The sequence below is a fragment of the Selaginella moellendorffii genome, unplaced genomic scaffold, assembly GCF_000143415.4.
Source record: "Selaginella moellendorffii unplaced genomic scaffold, v1.0 SELMOscaffold_174, whole genome shotgun sequence".
In the NCBI taxonomy this organism is placed as follows: domain Eukaryota; kingdom Viridiplantae; phylum Streptophyta; class Lycopodiopsida; order Selaginellales; family Selaginellaceae; genus Selaginella; species Selaginella moellendorffii.
In genome coordinates this window covers 97823-112148 of record NW_003314434.1, presented here as the reverse complement: position 1 = coordinate 112148, position 14326 = coordinate 97823, and the positions used below count along the sequence as shown (strand labels likewise).

The window sequence follows — 14326 nt, the reverse complement described above, 5'->3', positions numbered from 1 at the left end:
ATTCAGCTTTGGAATCATTTTCTTTTTGTCTTTGATTTGTGGCGCTCTCGTGGCCACTACTTAGCACTGTCTAGGTCGGGGGCCCCGGCATGGCAAAGCGAGCAAGAACCCTAGCAGCGTGAGCACCGCCGCTGTAAGTCATGAGAATCCAGGCGGGAGTGCGCGAGAATGGAAGAATATCGAGCTTTCGCGCGTGGGATTGCGGCAGCGCCGCCGCCGCGAAGCCGTGCTGCTGCCGGGCTGCGAAGCCGAATGGCTCGTCTGGCTTGGAAGAGCAAGACAAGTCTGGGCACCAGTGCCGCTTAGCCGAGGCGGCGAAATATGCCCGGCAGGATGCGATGCTTGTGACGGCCGCAGCGCAGAATATGGACGAGAAAGCTCGAAGTAATCTTCTTCTTTTAGCTCGGTGAGTAAGAGCCTTGTAGCCTTGTTTCTTATTTCTACCATGGCAGGGAGTTTTCGAGATTGGACATGCGTGCTCGCCAAGACATGGCGTTGATAGGATCGACAGTGACAAAACTAGATGGTAAGAACATCCTTCTGGAACTTCTATCATTTTGCTTTGACGTTTATATAATTCTTTTTCCAAAGCTCGTGCCAGGGAGAGGGCGCACAGAAAGGCTGACCGCGTCAATCGTATAGCCACAGTATTTAGTTTAGAGGATGATTTCCACCCCAGCTGAAGTTTTTTCCGTTTTATTTTCTCTTGTGATTCTCCCATTTTCAGAAGTTGAAGGAGATTGCAGGCAGCGAATTGAAAGTAGCAGCAACTGAGCATTGGAATGACGGAGCTCTGGATGTAAGCTCCTAAGTCCTGTTCTTTCGATCGTAATGTATTCCTCTTACAGGCCGATCTCCGCTTGGCCGATTTACGAGCTCGTAGACGAGCTATGGAAGATTCTTTTGCAACTGTTCAGGTGGCTTGCATATAAATATGAATGTGTAAGACTCTCCTTCCGCATGCAGGCAGTGAAGAGCATTCATGATGCTGCCGTCAAGGTGTTGCTGATGAAGTAAGAGATTTTGTGTTTTTTCTTTGCGGTAGTGAGCATTTTATTATTTGGTTGCAGAGAAAATGCTGAAACTACAACGCTGAATCCTGGTACGGACGAAACTTCACGTCCTGTAAAGAAAACAACCTTGGACCGAGTTGCCGAATTTGAGGTCTCTTTCTTTCACTTGTTGTAACAATTTCTAAGCCGTACACAACACGTCTAGTCAACAGGAAGCCTACGTGAAAATGGCGTCACTGTTGGCGGAGGTCAATGTTTTGGACGATAGTGATCCGGATGAGGTATATGAATATCCTGCTTCAATTCCTGCTGATGTTTGCATCTGTCTAGCTCGAATATATAATAGCAACACTTCTCGATATGGATGAAGTTCATGGTGCAAGTGGTGCAACTCTTGTCACGCAGACCGCGAGCTCTCCAGATATTGCAACCAGGCAAGGCCTTTTATGTTCTATATCTTGCGAATTGTGGTCCGAGGTCGTTAATTCCTTTTTGTCACGCAGGCGTGCTTTAGTTGATGCCCTTGCAAATGCACCGTCTCTTTTGGCCCTTGGAAATGCTGGAATCAGCGCATTACAGGTTAGCTCTGTTTTTTTTCCATACAGCGGCATTTACCACGCGCCCTATGCCCCTGGCCAGAGATTAGCTGAAGACGAAAATCTCGAGGTCTCTCGTGCTGCCTCGAAAGCTCTGGATGAGCTCCAAAGCGAATGGAAACATATCGATGCTAGCATGCTTTCCAACAACGTTGACGGTGGCCAGCACTATTTGGATGACACGACATTAATGGAGGACCCGGAGGAAGATTAGTAAGAGGGGACAACTGTTCGCTTACGTAGAAAGGAGGCTCCGCGGACTATATAAAATTACGATGCATGTGCCGAGATGCTCCACTGAGATATGGTCCGTGCGATTTCTTAAAATCTTACAGCTCTGCTGGAAAGGTTACATCAGAAGGTCTGTGGTGCCCCGTATTGTTCTCTTTTCTCTTGCCCCTTTACTCAGGCTGTGAGGAGCGCGATTGAGCGAATGAAATCGATTATATTCCCAGGTAAGCTCGTCTTAAAATGATTGAGCTAACGGTGTGATTCCATCCATCATCGGAGCGAGCTTTGTGTCCAGCAACTAGGGAAGCCGTTTTGAGGGGCGCAGTTTCAACGGTCCCTGTGCTGGACACTCCGCACTCCGCACACTCCGCACTCAAATCTCCAGGTTCGCTTTCCAGGGAAAAGGCAATCTTTGTAAGATTTTGATTTTCACTCTTGATTGCAGACAGATACTCCTCCTGCTTCCAAAGTATTTGCCACGCGTGAGCCTTCGGACGATTCTCTAAAGAGCGTCAAAAACTCTTCCATTTCCCCCGAGCAGTTGCTGCTGCGAATCGCTTGGAAATCATGCTCGGGGATATTGCAAGACGGCAGCAGGCCTTCCTGGAACATCTGTCTCTCTCTCTGTGGTAAAGTTTCCTGGCTTTATACTGTTTCATATGCGCACCTCCTCAATCAGGAAATTGGCTCTTGCTACACGCGAGAGAAGTTCGAAGCTCACAAGGTACTCTAAAAAACTTCTCTAAAATATTCTAGATTTCTTTCTTGAAAGCGTGGTCTTGCTTAATCCTTAGGAGTATCGTCAGCTGTAATCTCGTGAATGGGCCGGAAACTTATATTTGTGCGGTCAGAGCGTTTTTAAGGCTCCAAAGTTGGAGAGCTATGATGCTTGTTATATGCCAAAATATTTCCTTTTTGACTTAATGGCCATTGTATTATATACAAGTAACAGTAAGCGAATTTATCCATGAGAGAATCAAAAACTTTAGTTTGAGGCTGAAATCCACCACGACACTCCCGAGACACTGACCAGCATGATGCTTATATTATATGTCTTTGCCAAAGAATTTGAGGTGTCCTGTGAGAAATGGATTTGAAAAAGACGATCTTACATCAAAGCCTGTGATGTCATGGTTTCGCATCCGTCCTCCCAATGGGTGTGTCCTCACTATAAAGAAATGGCGAGCGCGCGAGCGCTTGGAAGAGTGTATCCAACTTAAGAGTGCATGCCTGCGCCTGTGCTTGTCATTGTCGCCCAATATCACGTCCCGCTGTTTGCCAGTAGCTGCGAGCTCGAGTTTTATAATCGTATCGCAGCTTGTTCACTTGCAGTCCTGGAAAAGAGAGAATTTTAGGCTGCTAGATCGACAAAATAGCCGAGTATCTATGGCGGAGCTCAATGCCGACAAAGTTGCTCCAGAAGAGACCATGCCCAAAGGTGAGATCCACCTTGCATATAAAGAACCGAAACGTACGGTGTTGGTATTTTGGTTTTCCAGGCTTGAGTGCTTTCGATGGCGAATGGAGCACGGCCTTGGCGCGGGCCTTGAGGAGCAAGAGCCGCAAGCACTGGCTGCTCCTGTGCCTGAGCTCCACCGGAATGTTCGTCGGTTTCATCGCCGCCACGCTGCTCATGCGCTTCTACTATTCCAACGGTGGCTCCCGGCGCTGGCTCTGCGGCTGGGTCCAAACCGCTGGCTGGCCGGTCTGTGCGCTCGCAATGCTGATCGTCTACTTCAAAGCCAGCAGCAGCAGCAGCGATTCCCCCGGCCACCACCACCTTCTCGCACCCTTCAGCTTCAAACTCGTCGCTGCTTTCGCTTCCATCGGCTGCCTCATCGCTCTCGACAACTTCCTCTACTCGTGGGGGATGTCGTATCTCCCGGCCTCCACTGCAGGACTCTTGACATCCAGCCAGCTCGCCTTCAACTCCCTCTTCGCCTTGTTCCTCCTCCGGAAGAGCATCGGCCCATACGTCTGGAACTCCATCGTGCTCGTCAGCTCCAGTGCCGTGCTCTTGGGCCTCCACTCCAGCTCCGACGAGCTTCCGGGAGTTAGCCGGGAGCAGACGGGGCACGGCTATGTCATGACGATCACTGCTGCTGGACTCTACGGCCTCATCCTGTCCCTCACCGAGCTCGTCTTTGCCAAAGTCCTGGGCCGAAAGTCCACCTTGCTAGTCTTGCAAATGCAAACCTCCACCGCGCTGGTTGCTACCATCGTCTCCACTGTCGGCATGGCCATCAACAACGACTTTGAGGCCATTCACGTCGAGGCCGCGGTGTTCAAGGCCGGAAGTCTCGCCTACTTCGTGACTTTGTTGTGCTCCACTCTGGCCTGGCAAGCTGCGTTCCTGGGAACAATGGGTGTTATTTTTCTCTCATCGTCGCTGCTGGCTGGAGTGATTCTTACCGTGGTGATCCCAGTGGGAGCAGTGTTTGCATATATCTTCTTCCATGACGCTTTTGGTGGGCTTAAAGTCATGGCTCTGCTCCTCTCCTGCTGGGGATTCGTATCGTATGTGTATGGCGGCTACGTTGAATCGAGCGCGGCACCGCCGGCAATTCCTGACAACAAGGAGGAGCACGAAGAATATGTCAGCTCGGTTTGAATCAAATCAAACGGAGAACAAAGAGAAAGCAAAGAATAAGGAGAAAAAAGGAAGGCACTTGCGATTAGAAAGAAAGCATGGTGGGATGATTCCATCATCCACTTTGCAAAAGCTTGCGTACTCTAGTATGTTTTCTCCCTCCTGAGGCGCTCTCTTTTATACTTTCTTTGAGGATTTTAGAAATCTCTAAGATCTGTGTGAGTTGTCAGAAACTACGTTCGACTTTAAAGGAGTACTAAGAAATTCTATCTATATCTTTTTTTCCTTCTTGCAGCTGAGAACTACGCAAGAATCCGGGGTAAAATGCAAGAGAATCGATCTAAAGCCTACCTAGAAAGAATGCGGTAGAAAATCGCGATTGAGAGCCAAGCGCGCGATCGAGCTTAAAAGAGACATACGTGTGGGCGCCATAATATTGTGGGCGCCATTGTGGACGAGACGTAAGAACCCTAGCTTTCTGGATTGGCATGAAATATTATTTAGGGTGAGAGCGAGGTATGAGCGACGAAGAACACGAGGATGGCGCTGGAGGGATCGATGAGGCGGCGCTGGATCACGTCGTGGAGCAGCAGAGCCGTCGCCGGATGACGGACAATGAGCGGCATCAGGTGGAGCAAATCGAGGCGCTCGAGATGGAAGAGCTCGAGGAGGAGGAGGAGGAGGAAGACAATGATTCGCACATCAGGTAGCTCCATTTTTCTCTTTCGATCATTGGATTATGGGATTGCTAGCTTGTTTGATTGATCTATTCTTTTCTTTTCATGTGTTCTTTGCCTCGGAATTCTTTGGTATGATCTGCATTTTTTGTTCATGAACCACAGACCTTTTCTTCAAGGAATTCTTGTGTGTTTTCTTCTGCTGCGAATAAGTTCTTGAGGATTCATGATTTAGATATTCGTTTCTTCTGGCAAGAACTAAAAGAACGTTGCTACGCAGGCATGGACGCATCGCTAGAGCTCCTCGGCCTGGATTCACGTTTGATACATCTCTAGCGAGCAGACACGTGTACCTTGGTGGTAAGATCTTATTGTTCTATCGGTCCAGATCTTAGAGTCAACTCGGTAGATGTGGACGACACGGGACACATTCGTGCGTTCCTGGAAGAAGGTAGCGTCGTGAGGCTTCCTATTTTATACTTGGAAGGTGAAGATTTGTGCCTTTGGGGTGATCGCTTCTAAAGTTTTCTTTTGCAGGCATTGTTCTTTTTCCAGAAGCCACGCTTCCTCTCAAAGTTGTGCGGCGGAGGTGTAAGGCCGCCGTCGTGACGGCTATAAGTCAGGACCATGCACCGTATACACTCGCTGTGGTATTGTTCTGACTCTTCTTGGTTTGCATTTCTGTCCATGCACTTCAAAAAACAATGCTTTCTTTAGATGGTTGCCAGACAGTAACGTGTGTTGATGGAGAGAAAATCTTTCTAACTTAGCTATGTGCAGCACTATTTCCTGATACGTAAGCATTAACCGGTTCTTTAATCAGTAAGAATCAGTAGTTCTTTAATCTCCCCGGTTTTCATTTTCCAGCTTCACGTTGGGCGGAAGGACAATGCTGTTTATCCTGCTCTCGTGGGAACCACAGCTGAGGTATGACATCATCGTTTCGGTTTTGCTCATTTACGTTTGCTTGCAACTAGCAGATTCGTCAACTAAGGCACTCACTTGATGGTTCCATCACCGTTGTTGCAAGGGGCCGTCAAAGGTTTCGAGTTCAAGATGCGTGGAGTGATGACAATGATACGGTAACGAGATTTTATATTCATTTCCCGGATGCTTTGTTATTTCTCTTTTCTTTCCTCAGCCATGTTGTCTAGTCAAGATACTTGAAGAAACGAGACCTTTGCAAGTCCCAAGAGATGCTTTTTCGGCCAAGGCTGCTGTGCCCAGCAGAGAAAGTGGAAAAGTCCCTCGTGCCATTCATGAGTCTCCTGATCCCGTGGAAGACGACGATGAGGTACCTCTGGACGCGGGCCCTGAAGCTAGTGGTGATATAAGGAGTCAAGTGACACGGTTCCTGAATGGCCAGGGAACTCTGACGCATCTGCTACTACAGTTTCACCACGACGACAGTGACGAAGAGGACGGTAGTATGGTACTTCCCAGATGGCTCAGAAGACGGAATGTAGAGGATCTGGATACTTCACCGTCCGTGGAAAGAAACTTACCAGCAACATCGTCTCAGCCTGTTAATCAAAACCAAGCTGGCGAGAGCTCTGAAAACGCCATGACTCGTAAATGGTCCCGCTCGGATGGAGAGTGGGGTGGTGCTTCCAAAGCTTGGGCTAGAGACGAGGCCAAGTGGATTTCTAGGGGACAACGGGCTGCTTGGCCACACTGGGTCTACCGGATGTATGACGCGTATGATCTATCTCGCAGAGCAGCAGGTAAGGTACAGAAAAACAAATTCTGAGAGCTTTTTCCTCGGTGGTCTTAACTCTGCTTGATCCCAGATATGTGGAGACAAATGGTCGAGCTTCCTAGCATGGATGAACTCGTCGGTAATCCTGGACTACTGTCGTTCTTCATTGCTAGCAAGATGCCGCTTCCAGACGAGACTAGGCAGGAGCTTCTTGAGTTGGACGTCGTTTACAGGCTGCGAAGGGAAGTCCAGCTTCTCGAGAGTATGGATCTCATTCGCTGCAAGAGTTGCAAAGTAGGCCTCTCTCTTTTGTTTTTCTTTACATGTGATCTGTAAATGTTTTTTTCAGGCAACAATTGCTAGGCGGAGTGACATGCTTGTCATGTCTGCTGACGGTCCTATGAACGCTTTCGTGAACGAGCACGGCTACGTGCATGAGACGCTTACTCTTCGCAAAGCACAGGGGCTCAACTTACGTGGTCGTCCGGAAACACAGCACAGCTGGTTTCCCGGGTAAGATTACAGTATTCTCTTCCTCTTCTCTCTCACTTGAGTTGTTTTCTATCGTAGCTATGCCTGGACGATCGCGAACTGCGTGTGCGACGCACATATGGGATGGAGATTCACGGCTGCAAAGAGCGGCATGAATCCGAAAGGCTTTTGGGGGATCCGGAGGTCGCAAATCGCAGGCACTGGTCCGGAGCAGTAGAGACGACGTTGGTAAGCTCCTCCCATTTTTTTTGGATTTCCTTCTTGTCTTGTTTTGTTTTTGTGCTGCTCCAGACGTAGATTTTGCGAAGGAATATTAAAGATCAGTGTTGGAGGTTGGAAGCCGTTACAGAAGAAATTCTCGCTCGCAGGGAAGATTTGCTCCTCGATTTGTTCTCGCAATCCATTCTCTCTCGACGACGGAGAACAGAGTTCCTCCAAAAGAGAACCAATGAGAAAAAAAAACCAAAAGGCTCTGCTGCCGCTCGCTGGAATCTAGTTGTTACTTAAGATTATGATCAACCATGATTGTCTGGCGTGAGACTTCCTGGCAGCATATCCGCGGGATAATCCACAGCGGGAGGGGTATATGCCTCGCCACGTCTGGGAATATCCCAGGACATGGAGCCCATGGAAATGGCTGACACGCTGCGCAATAGTGGCGTTTTGGCGGCATCGTAGTTTTAGGCAACGCAACGGAAAGCCAACACTCGCCTTTGATTGGACCGAGAGAAAAAAAAGAAAATGTGGCAAGATTTTTCGAGCGCAGGTGAATGTGATCGCAAAATACCAAAAACTTTGGCACTGGTAATTGGAAATAATTACCCTGTGCTTCGTTTGAGAATGTTTTCTTTTCTCTTACCAACTTTGTTTAAGACGAGATAAAAATGTTAGCGAAAACTTACCGGCAGTGAAGAACACTGACACCCGGTGAGATTTGATAGCGTTTCGTTTCGTTTTTCCTGACCGCTGCCACTGGCGACAAATCTAAATGATAGTCCCCAGCGCAGCTTGGAGAAAAAAGGATTAACCACAGTGAGGGCGAGTCGGAAGAACAAAAAAAAGTTGTAAGCGAAAGTTTGCTCAATCCAAATCTATTTCTTCTCTTTTTTTTTCTTCTCTCGCTCTCGTTGCTGGGAGAATTTGGTCGGTCAGACAGTCACGATTTTTTTCTTCCTCATTCCAATTCTCAGCTTCCAGCTCTAAGATCGTCGCTGCTCCATCCCAATTCTCGATCGTTATCTTTTCGTGAAGTGCAAGCCACCGCGAGAGAGAGAGAGAGAGGATTTTTTTCTCTTTCCTCGAGCTGGCTTCTCCCACACGCTGTGTATCTTATAGACTCTAGTCGAGATATGAGCGCTGCTGGAGAGAGATAGGATCGTCGCCAAGCGTTCTCTAGAACAGTCTTCTTTCTCGCTTGGATCACGAGCACTCGCGAGCATCGATCAAGTCGCAATGGAGGAGTCGGCGTCGTCCAGGCCGGGAAGGAAATGCACGGTGCGTGGTTGCATCAAGCCCACCTCCGGGCCATGGAAGGTCAAGAGGCCGGCTGGGAAAGGCGGCGTGGTGTGGAGGAATCCCACGGAGCGGGAGCGCGAGAACAACAAGAAGAGGGAGAGGCGGCGCCGCGCGGTGGCGGCCAAGATCTTTGCTGGGCTGCGAGCGCATGGTGGCTACGCTCTCCCCAAGCACGCCGATCACAACGAGGTTCTCAAGGCGCTGTGCGACGAGGCGGGCTGGCACGTCGAGGAAGATGGCACCATCTACAAGAAAGTAAGAAGCTCTCCATACTTTCCCCTTGAAGACGTTCTTATAGTTTTGTCCAAGAGAACTATGATCATCAACTTACACTAGTTCTTTGCTCTGTTAGGGGTGTAGCGAGATGATGAAGAGAGCGAAGGAGACTTCCTCCGCGAAGCCTTTGGAGACGAGTCCTTCGTCTTCGTTGAATAGCAGGCAGCACGATCAAAGCGAGACTTCGAGCGGAGAAGACCTGAGCGCCAGGAAGAAGAGCCACCATCACCAGCAGCAGCAGCAGCAGGAAAATGCTCTGCGTGATCTTCTCGCTCACCGGCAATCATCTCTAGCTATCGGCGCCGATCATGCCAGCGCAATCTACAGCTTCCAAGACTGCCAATCACGGCTTGGATCGCCTCGATCATCAACTCCCGCAGCTTCGCCGCCACCATTTCCAGCAGCAGCCTTGAGCCTGGAGCACCAGTTCCTTCCTCTCGCAAGGCATGATCACGCGTTCGCTCTTCCCGTGTTTCCCGTGGATCATGCAAGATCGCTAAACCAAAGCGGCGTACCTTCTTATAACGTCAAGGAAGAGCTCTTGAGCCAGCATGACCAGGCAAGTTTCTATCCCTCGAGGAGATTTGTCGTAGCAAATCACCAGCTGCTGGAAGAGAGCAAGGGGATTGGCAGTAGTCCAGCTGCTGCTGCAAATTATAACACAGAGAGTATTTCCACGCCAAGCGCATCCAGTAATGCTGAAAACCTGGATGGGCTGTCCCTCACATTGTATACATCTTCAAGTAAGTAGGAGCAATGAAATTTGTGTATACCGTGTTTGTTAATAAGTATTCATAAAAAATCAACAATAATCAAATTTAAATTTTTTTTAAGCTTATTTATTCATTTTTTAAAAAAATGTGTTGCTATAATTCAAAAACACTGTTTTAAGTAACTAATATTTGCCTTTTTTTTATTTGTAACTTTTATTTAATCTAATGTCAAATGCTTTTATTTCTTTTTTGTATGGTGGTTCGACAATGCTGTCAGCAACAGATCCATGATGCTCACCAGGATAATCACAAATACCAACAGTGGATCCACTGGTACAAAGTTTAGACACAAGGATGAGTGGAATAAAGTTGACCTTTCAGTAAGTCCTTGATCTAAACTTGAAGTTTGTAAGATTTTTCTTCTTTCGAAGATTACAACATCAAGTTCTGCTGTGGAAACTTGAATGGTCCATCTTGAGATTGCTACCAACCAATGGAGGTTCCGCTCCTCAAGACTATCGTGCTGGCCAAGAACACACTTGGCCCATTGCAAATCTTATTGGACTCGCCAATACAAAGCTTTGGTGGTCCAAGTTTCTCTCCCTTCGTGCCACCAAGAGTGTAGTCACTAAGCTGGAAAGTCAAAAGTGTACTCAAAGAGAGTGAAAAAGTTGTGCTCTCCAAAGTGTTGTTGATGCCTTGTGACTTTGTTTCGTTGACAGCTCAAAAACTACTATGTACCACCTGAAAATGCTTTGTCTCAATGCTAAGATCATGTAAAGGACTTTAAGGAAAGTAATGAAGAAGTCTAGGATCAAAAGTTGTATTTTGAGAAGGTGTGAGCACATTGGCAGGCAAGCTTCCAAGGTTGTATGGTAAAGTATATGCTTCTTGGGGAATTTTCTGTAAAGGTAGAGTTAGTACAACTTAGGGTGGACATAGGCTCAAGATGGAAGCTCCACACTATAAAGCAAGTCAAAAAATCCATGGCTGCAGCAGATACCACTCCAAGGCATTTGTTGGAGGAAATTGGAGATGGCTATTTGTCTAGAAGAAAGTGGTCAATAGATCCTCAGTAGGGGCCCCTAGTGACTCCTTAAGTGGTGCTAGAGTTGGAAAAGTGCTTGGAAAATCCACCACTTTGATAGATCCTTCACTATGCTACAGCAAAGGAATCGATGTGAAATCCCTAAATTTGTTATTGACTTCTTCAACATGGATTGGACTACATCAACACTTGACTTCTTTGCCATCACTACACAAGTCCAGAGATCCCTTTCAAACTTTTTCTTTTTTGCTTTTTTTAGTCAAGGATAGGAGCGTATTTCTATAAGAGCTGAACCAATAATAATGTTATCCTCAATCATATTGCAGTCAATAACTTGAATCTTTAGCAGCATGTCATCCTTGATAAGTTTCATCAGGAAAAAAACCTTGAGAGCCTAGTCAACTTCAGTGATGGAAGAAGCATCCACTTGAGACAAGCTAGATAGAAGTAGAGAACAACCATGGGCGTTGAGAAAAGTTGCTACATGGATGCTATCAGTAATTGTTGATTCTCCCTTGGCCTAAGTTGTTGTGCAAGTGGCTACAAGGTGCTATGGCCGTCCTAAGATGATGGAGTCCTTCAGCTTCCCAGATCCTAGCTGTTGGAAGTCCATAACAAGGAAATCTAGCATGGATACCACTCCTTGCACCAAAGATCTTGACATTCTGACAAATGCCTGCAAGGACCACTGAGTGATTGGCAAACATTTTGAGGATGACAACTGTGTTTCTCACCACTTCCAAGCCACTGGAAAGTGCCAAGTCAAGGGAGATGATGTTGCTCTGGGATCCAGAATCAAGTAATGCTTATGTTGTCAAAAATCTATCACCAATGTTGACCTCCACAAAGAATGCTCTAGGATCATGAGTGGTTTGAGTGTTGATGATGTGCATGTCATGCTGAAGTTCCACGGGGATGCCTGTGGACTTTGCAAAAGCCTCCAGCTAAGGAATAAAACCGGGTATACATTGCAAAAGCTCACCAAGTGTGATCTGGACTGGAGTGTCAACAATCTGAGCAAGAACCTCTTGTGGGACCCGAGAAAGAGTGGAGGGCAACTGGGAGACTTCACACTAAAAGTTGGATGAATATCTGGCTGTTGGATTCGAAGTTGTGGCCAAGGATGTGGGTGGTGCTGTAAATACCGAAATATGGGGTAACTTGTACGCCATGAGAGATGGGGAAGTTCTGGAAACTGGAGTTGGATCCTGCTCACCATCAATATCTGGGGCTAGAGGAGAAACCTTCTTGCGCCGTTGAGTCACAACAGCCACCTTATAACCATCCTCTGCAATATAAATTGTGTTGACATACATTACTATCTTTCCACAGCTCAATGATGGGGTGTCTTTGATTGCTTTCTATTCCAGTTGTTGCTGGTATCTATCTTTGGCCATGGAAGAAATGTGTTGTCTGGTAGAGGTTTCGGCTGAACATGCTGGACAGAAGGTGGTCGAAGTTTTGGGTGAAGCTTCCAACATCTCTCTGTGTTGTGCATTGTAACATTGCAATGTGAGTAGTACCAAGAACAAGGAGGGCATCTCAGTCTCTCTACCTATTGTAAGCAGCATGCTCTAAACTTCTCAAGTAGCTTCTCTTGCATTTGTCGCTGCTACTAGATGATCTCCTTGTATCTTGCAAGCTCTGACAATGCCTTCTTGATCACTAGGGAAACTCTATCATTGTTGTGTGGGGTTGGAGAAAAATGGACCACGGCAGCATATGAGCTCTCATCTAAAAGTGGGAGGAAAGCCTCCTCTACCCTGGAAATCCTGAGCTCTTGGAGAAGATCCCACTCTAAAGTCTCTACTACAACAATGAGGTTCATTTGTGATGACCTTGCATTGGACACACCCCTTCCAGTAAAACTTGAACCACATCACATATTCTAGCATAGATTCATATGCTCCTTGCCAAAAAGTGAACAAATCCATGAGTAAGTGATGCCGGTTGCTATTGATCAAAGTAACCCTAGAAAGATGCTTTGAATGTGGAGTAGTCAGCCATGTCTACCTCTAAGAGTGTCTCTGCCCACACTGTTGCTCGGCTAATGAGCGATTGCAAGAAGTCATGGAGTTTTATAATCATCCTCGATGATGCCCTTCGACATGCAATATTGCTCGAAATAAGTGACATGTGTCTTGGCAAAGATGTTGCCATTGCCAAATAAGTATGTCAAGTTAGTGTCTTGCTGTAGAATGTGGATTTGTGCAGGAAGAGCCATGGGTGGCAGACTCTCCGACTCGATATCTGTAGTGAATCATGAATCCTGAGTAATTTGATAATCAAGCTTTCATAGGTGTGAAAAATATCCCCGTACCCTAGACACTGTATGGAAGTTTGCTGGTTGCTATCTCTAACTAGCACGAGTGCAAACTGGCATAAAGTGTCCACTATGTAGTAGATGCCAGGTCATGGAAAATCCAACACACTAAGAACTCTAACTTTTGTGAGAGCAAAATATTTAAATGGGCAAAATATTTAGAGAAAAATATTTAAATATTTTAGAATTAAAATCTAACTAATTCCAAATAAAAGAGTATCCTCATATAGATTTCCCCAACTAAAATCACTGTCACTCTTGCAAATGCCAATTTCTCACAATGAAAAGAAAAAAATCTAGCAAAGGAAAAGGGAAAAGAAGCAAAATTAAACTCCAACAATCAAAATGCCTAAGGGAAAACATTTGCATGGAAATCTCTCGACTTTGCACACAAGAATGTGGATGGACTTGTTTGAAAGCTTATACTCAAACCAAGAGAATGAAACCAAAATCACAAGTTAAAATGCCCAAAAACTTAAGAAAAATTGACTCAAACAATAAATTCTAGACAAAAAGAAAGAAAATAAATGAAAAGAAAATGCACTCCCTAGCACAAGAAACACTGATTTTTGGCATTGGTATAAGATAATAACATGGCCGTAATAATTTCCATGAGAATGGCACCTCAAATTCCCCCAAGATCAAGTTAGAAACTTGCAAGTTTGAGCTATGAAGCGCCGTGAGAGAAAAACTACTGCATGTCATAACTTAGAGTGAATTTGCCACCAAAAAAAGACTCTTCGGAAAGCTTTTCTCTAGATCTATATGTCCAGAAAAAAATTTCTTGAATCGGTCCCAAAATTGCAAGCTTAAAGTGCTAGAAATTTGCCGTGAAAATAGAGGAGTGTGATGGACAAAATTTTATCAAATCAGCAACTAAATTTTCCACAAAACAAAGTGCTCTTTAGCTTGTTGGAAAGAGGACGTTAAGTCATATCGACCCAAAGAAAGCAAAACTAAAATCAATACCCCAATCATGAAAAATCACTAGAAAACCAAGTGGAAAGAGGTAATATAGAAAATTAATGCAAGAACAAGAAAAATCTTTGAACTTACACTCTGGATTCATGGAAGTAGAAACCCCTAATGATCCTAGGGTCTTTGAATCTAACCTCTAGAACTCAAGATTTCTCTCAATTTCCTAAAAGAACTC

The 14326-nt window shown here is 46.1% G+C and overlaps 3 protein-coding genes across 5 annotated transcripts; all 3 read left to right on the top strand.

Moving 5' to 3' along the window:
• Positions 1 to 56: 56 nt before the first annotated feature.
• On the top strand, positions 57 to 2789 carry LOC9639116 (senescence-associated protein AAF, chlorolplastic). The gene is made up of 14 exons (XM_024667464.1): positions 57 to 406; positions 453 to 526; positions 592 to 647; positions 728 to 799; positions 849 to 917; positions 967 to 1013; positions 1071 to 1164; positions 1226 to 1294; positions 1344 to 1447; positions 1517 to 1592; positions 1653 to 2225; positions 2286 to 2469; positions 2520 to 2564; positions 2635 to 2789. The coding sequence occupies exons 1-11, from the start codon at positions 141 to 143 to the stop codon at positions 1821 to 1823; spliced, it is 1098 nt and encodes a 365-aa protein (XP_024523232.1). The 5' UTR covers positions 57 to 140; the 3' UTR covers positions 1824 to 2225; positions 2286 to 2469; positions 2520 to 2564; positions 2635 to 2789.
• Positions 2790 to 3141: 352 nt separating this feature from the next.
• Positions 3142 to 4703, top strand: LOC9639115 (probable purine permease 5). The gene has a single exon (XM_002993813.2). It carries the CDS (start codon positions 3240 to 3242, stop codon positions 4449 to 4451), a length of 1212 nt encoding a protein of 403 aa, XP_002993859.2. The 5' UTR covers positions 3142 to 3239; the 3' UTR covers positions 4452 to 4703.
• Positions 4704 to 4905: 202 nt separating this feature from the next.
• Positions 4906 to 7842, top strand: LOC9639114 (protein cereblon). 3 transcript variants are annotated; one of them, XM_024667486.1, is made up of 11 exons: positions 4907 to 5136; positions 5388 to 5467; positions 5517 to 5594; positions 5645 to 5757; positions 5975 to 6034; positions 6088 to 6189; positions 6249 to 6831; positions 6898 to 7100; positions 7156 to 7319; positions 7377 to 7526; positions 7590 to 7842. In XM_024667486.1, exons 1-10 carry the CDS (start codon positions 4949 to 4951, stop codon positions 7513 to 7515), a joined length of 1710 nt encoding a protein of 569 aa, XP_024523254.1. In that variant the 5' UTR covers positions 4907 to 4948; the 3' UTR covers positions 7516 to 7526; positions 7590 to 7842. The 3 variants fall into 3 exon arrangements, 2 of the variants coding, with proteins under 2 accessions (XP_024523254.1, XP_002993858.2); XR_002991351.1 differs by having other exon boundaries at positions 4906 to 5136; positions 6249 to 6836; positions 7377 to 7842; XM_002993812.2 differs by having other exon boundaries at positions 7377 to 7842.
• Positions 7843 to 14326: the final 6484 nt, after the last annotated feature.

Bases quoted from the DNA above. Each gene is read 5' to 3' on its own strand.
- LOC9639116 (XM_024667464.1), top strand. From the start codon at position 141: ATGAGAATCCAGGCGGGAGTGCGCGAGAATGGAAGAATATCGAGCTTT. The intron at 527-591 runs GTAAGAACATCC...CTTTTTCCAAAG, and splicing joins GACAGTGACAAAACTAGATG to CTCGTGCCAGGGAGAGGGCG. The intron at 918-966 runs GTGGCTTGCATA...TTCCGCATGCAG, and splicing joins ATTCTTTTGCAACTGTTCAG to GCAGTGAAGAGCATTCATGA.
- LOC9639114 (XM_024667486.1), top strand. From the start codon at position 4,949: ATGAGCGACGAAGAACACGAGGATGGCGCTGGAGGGATCGATGAGGCG. The intron at 6,832-6,897 runs GTAAGGTACAGA...GCTTGATCCCAG, and splicing joins TCTATCTCGCAGAGCAGCAG to ATATGTGGAGACAAATGGTC. The intron at 7,101-7,155 runs GTAGGCCTCTCT...TGTTTTTTTCAG, and splicing joins TTCGCTGCAAGAGTTGCAAA to GCAACAATTGCTAGGCGGAG.
- LOC9639115 (XM_002993813.2), top strand. From the start codon at position 3,240: ATGCCGACAAAGTTGCTCCAGAAGAGACCATGCCCAAAGGTGAGATCC.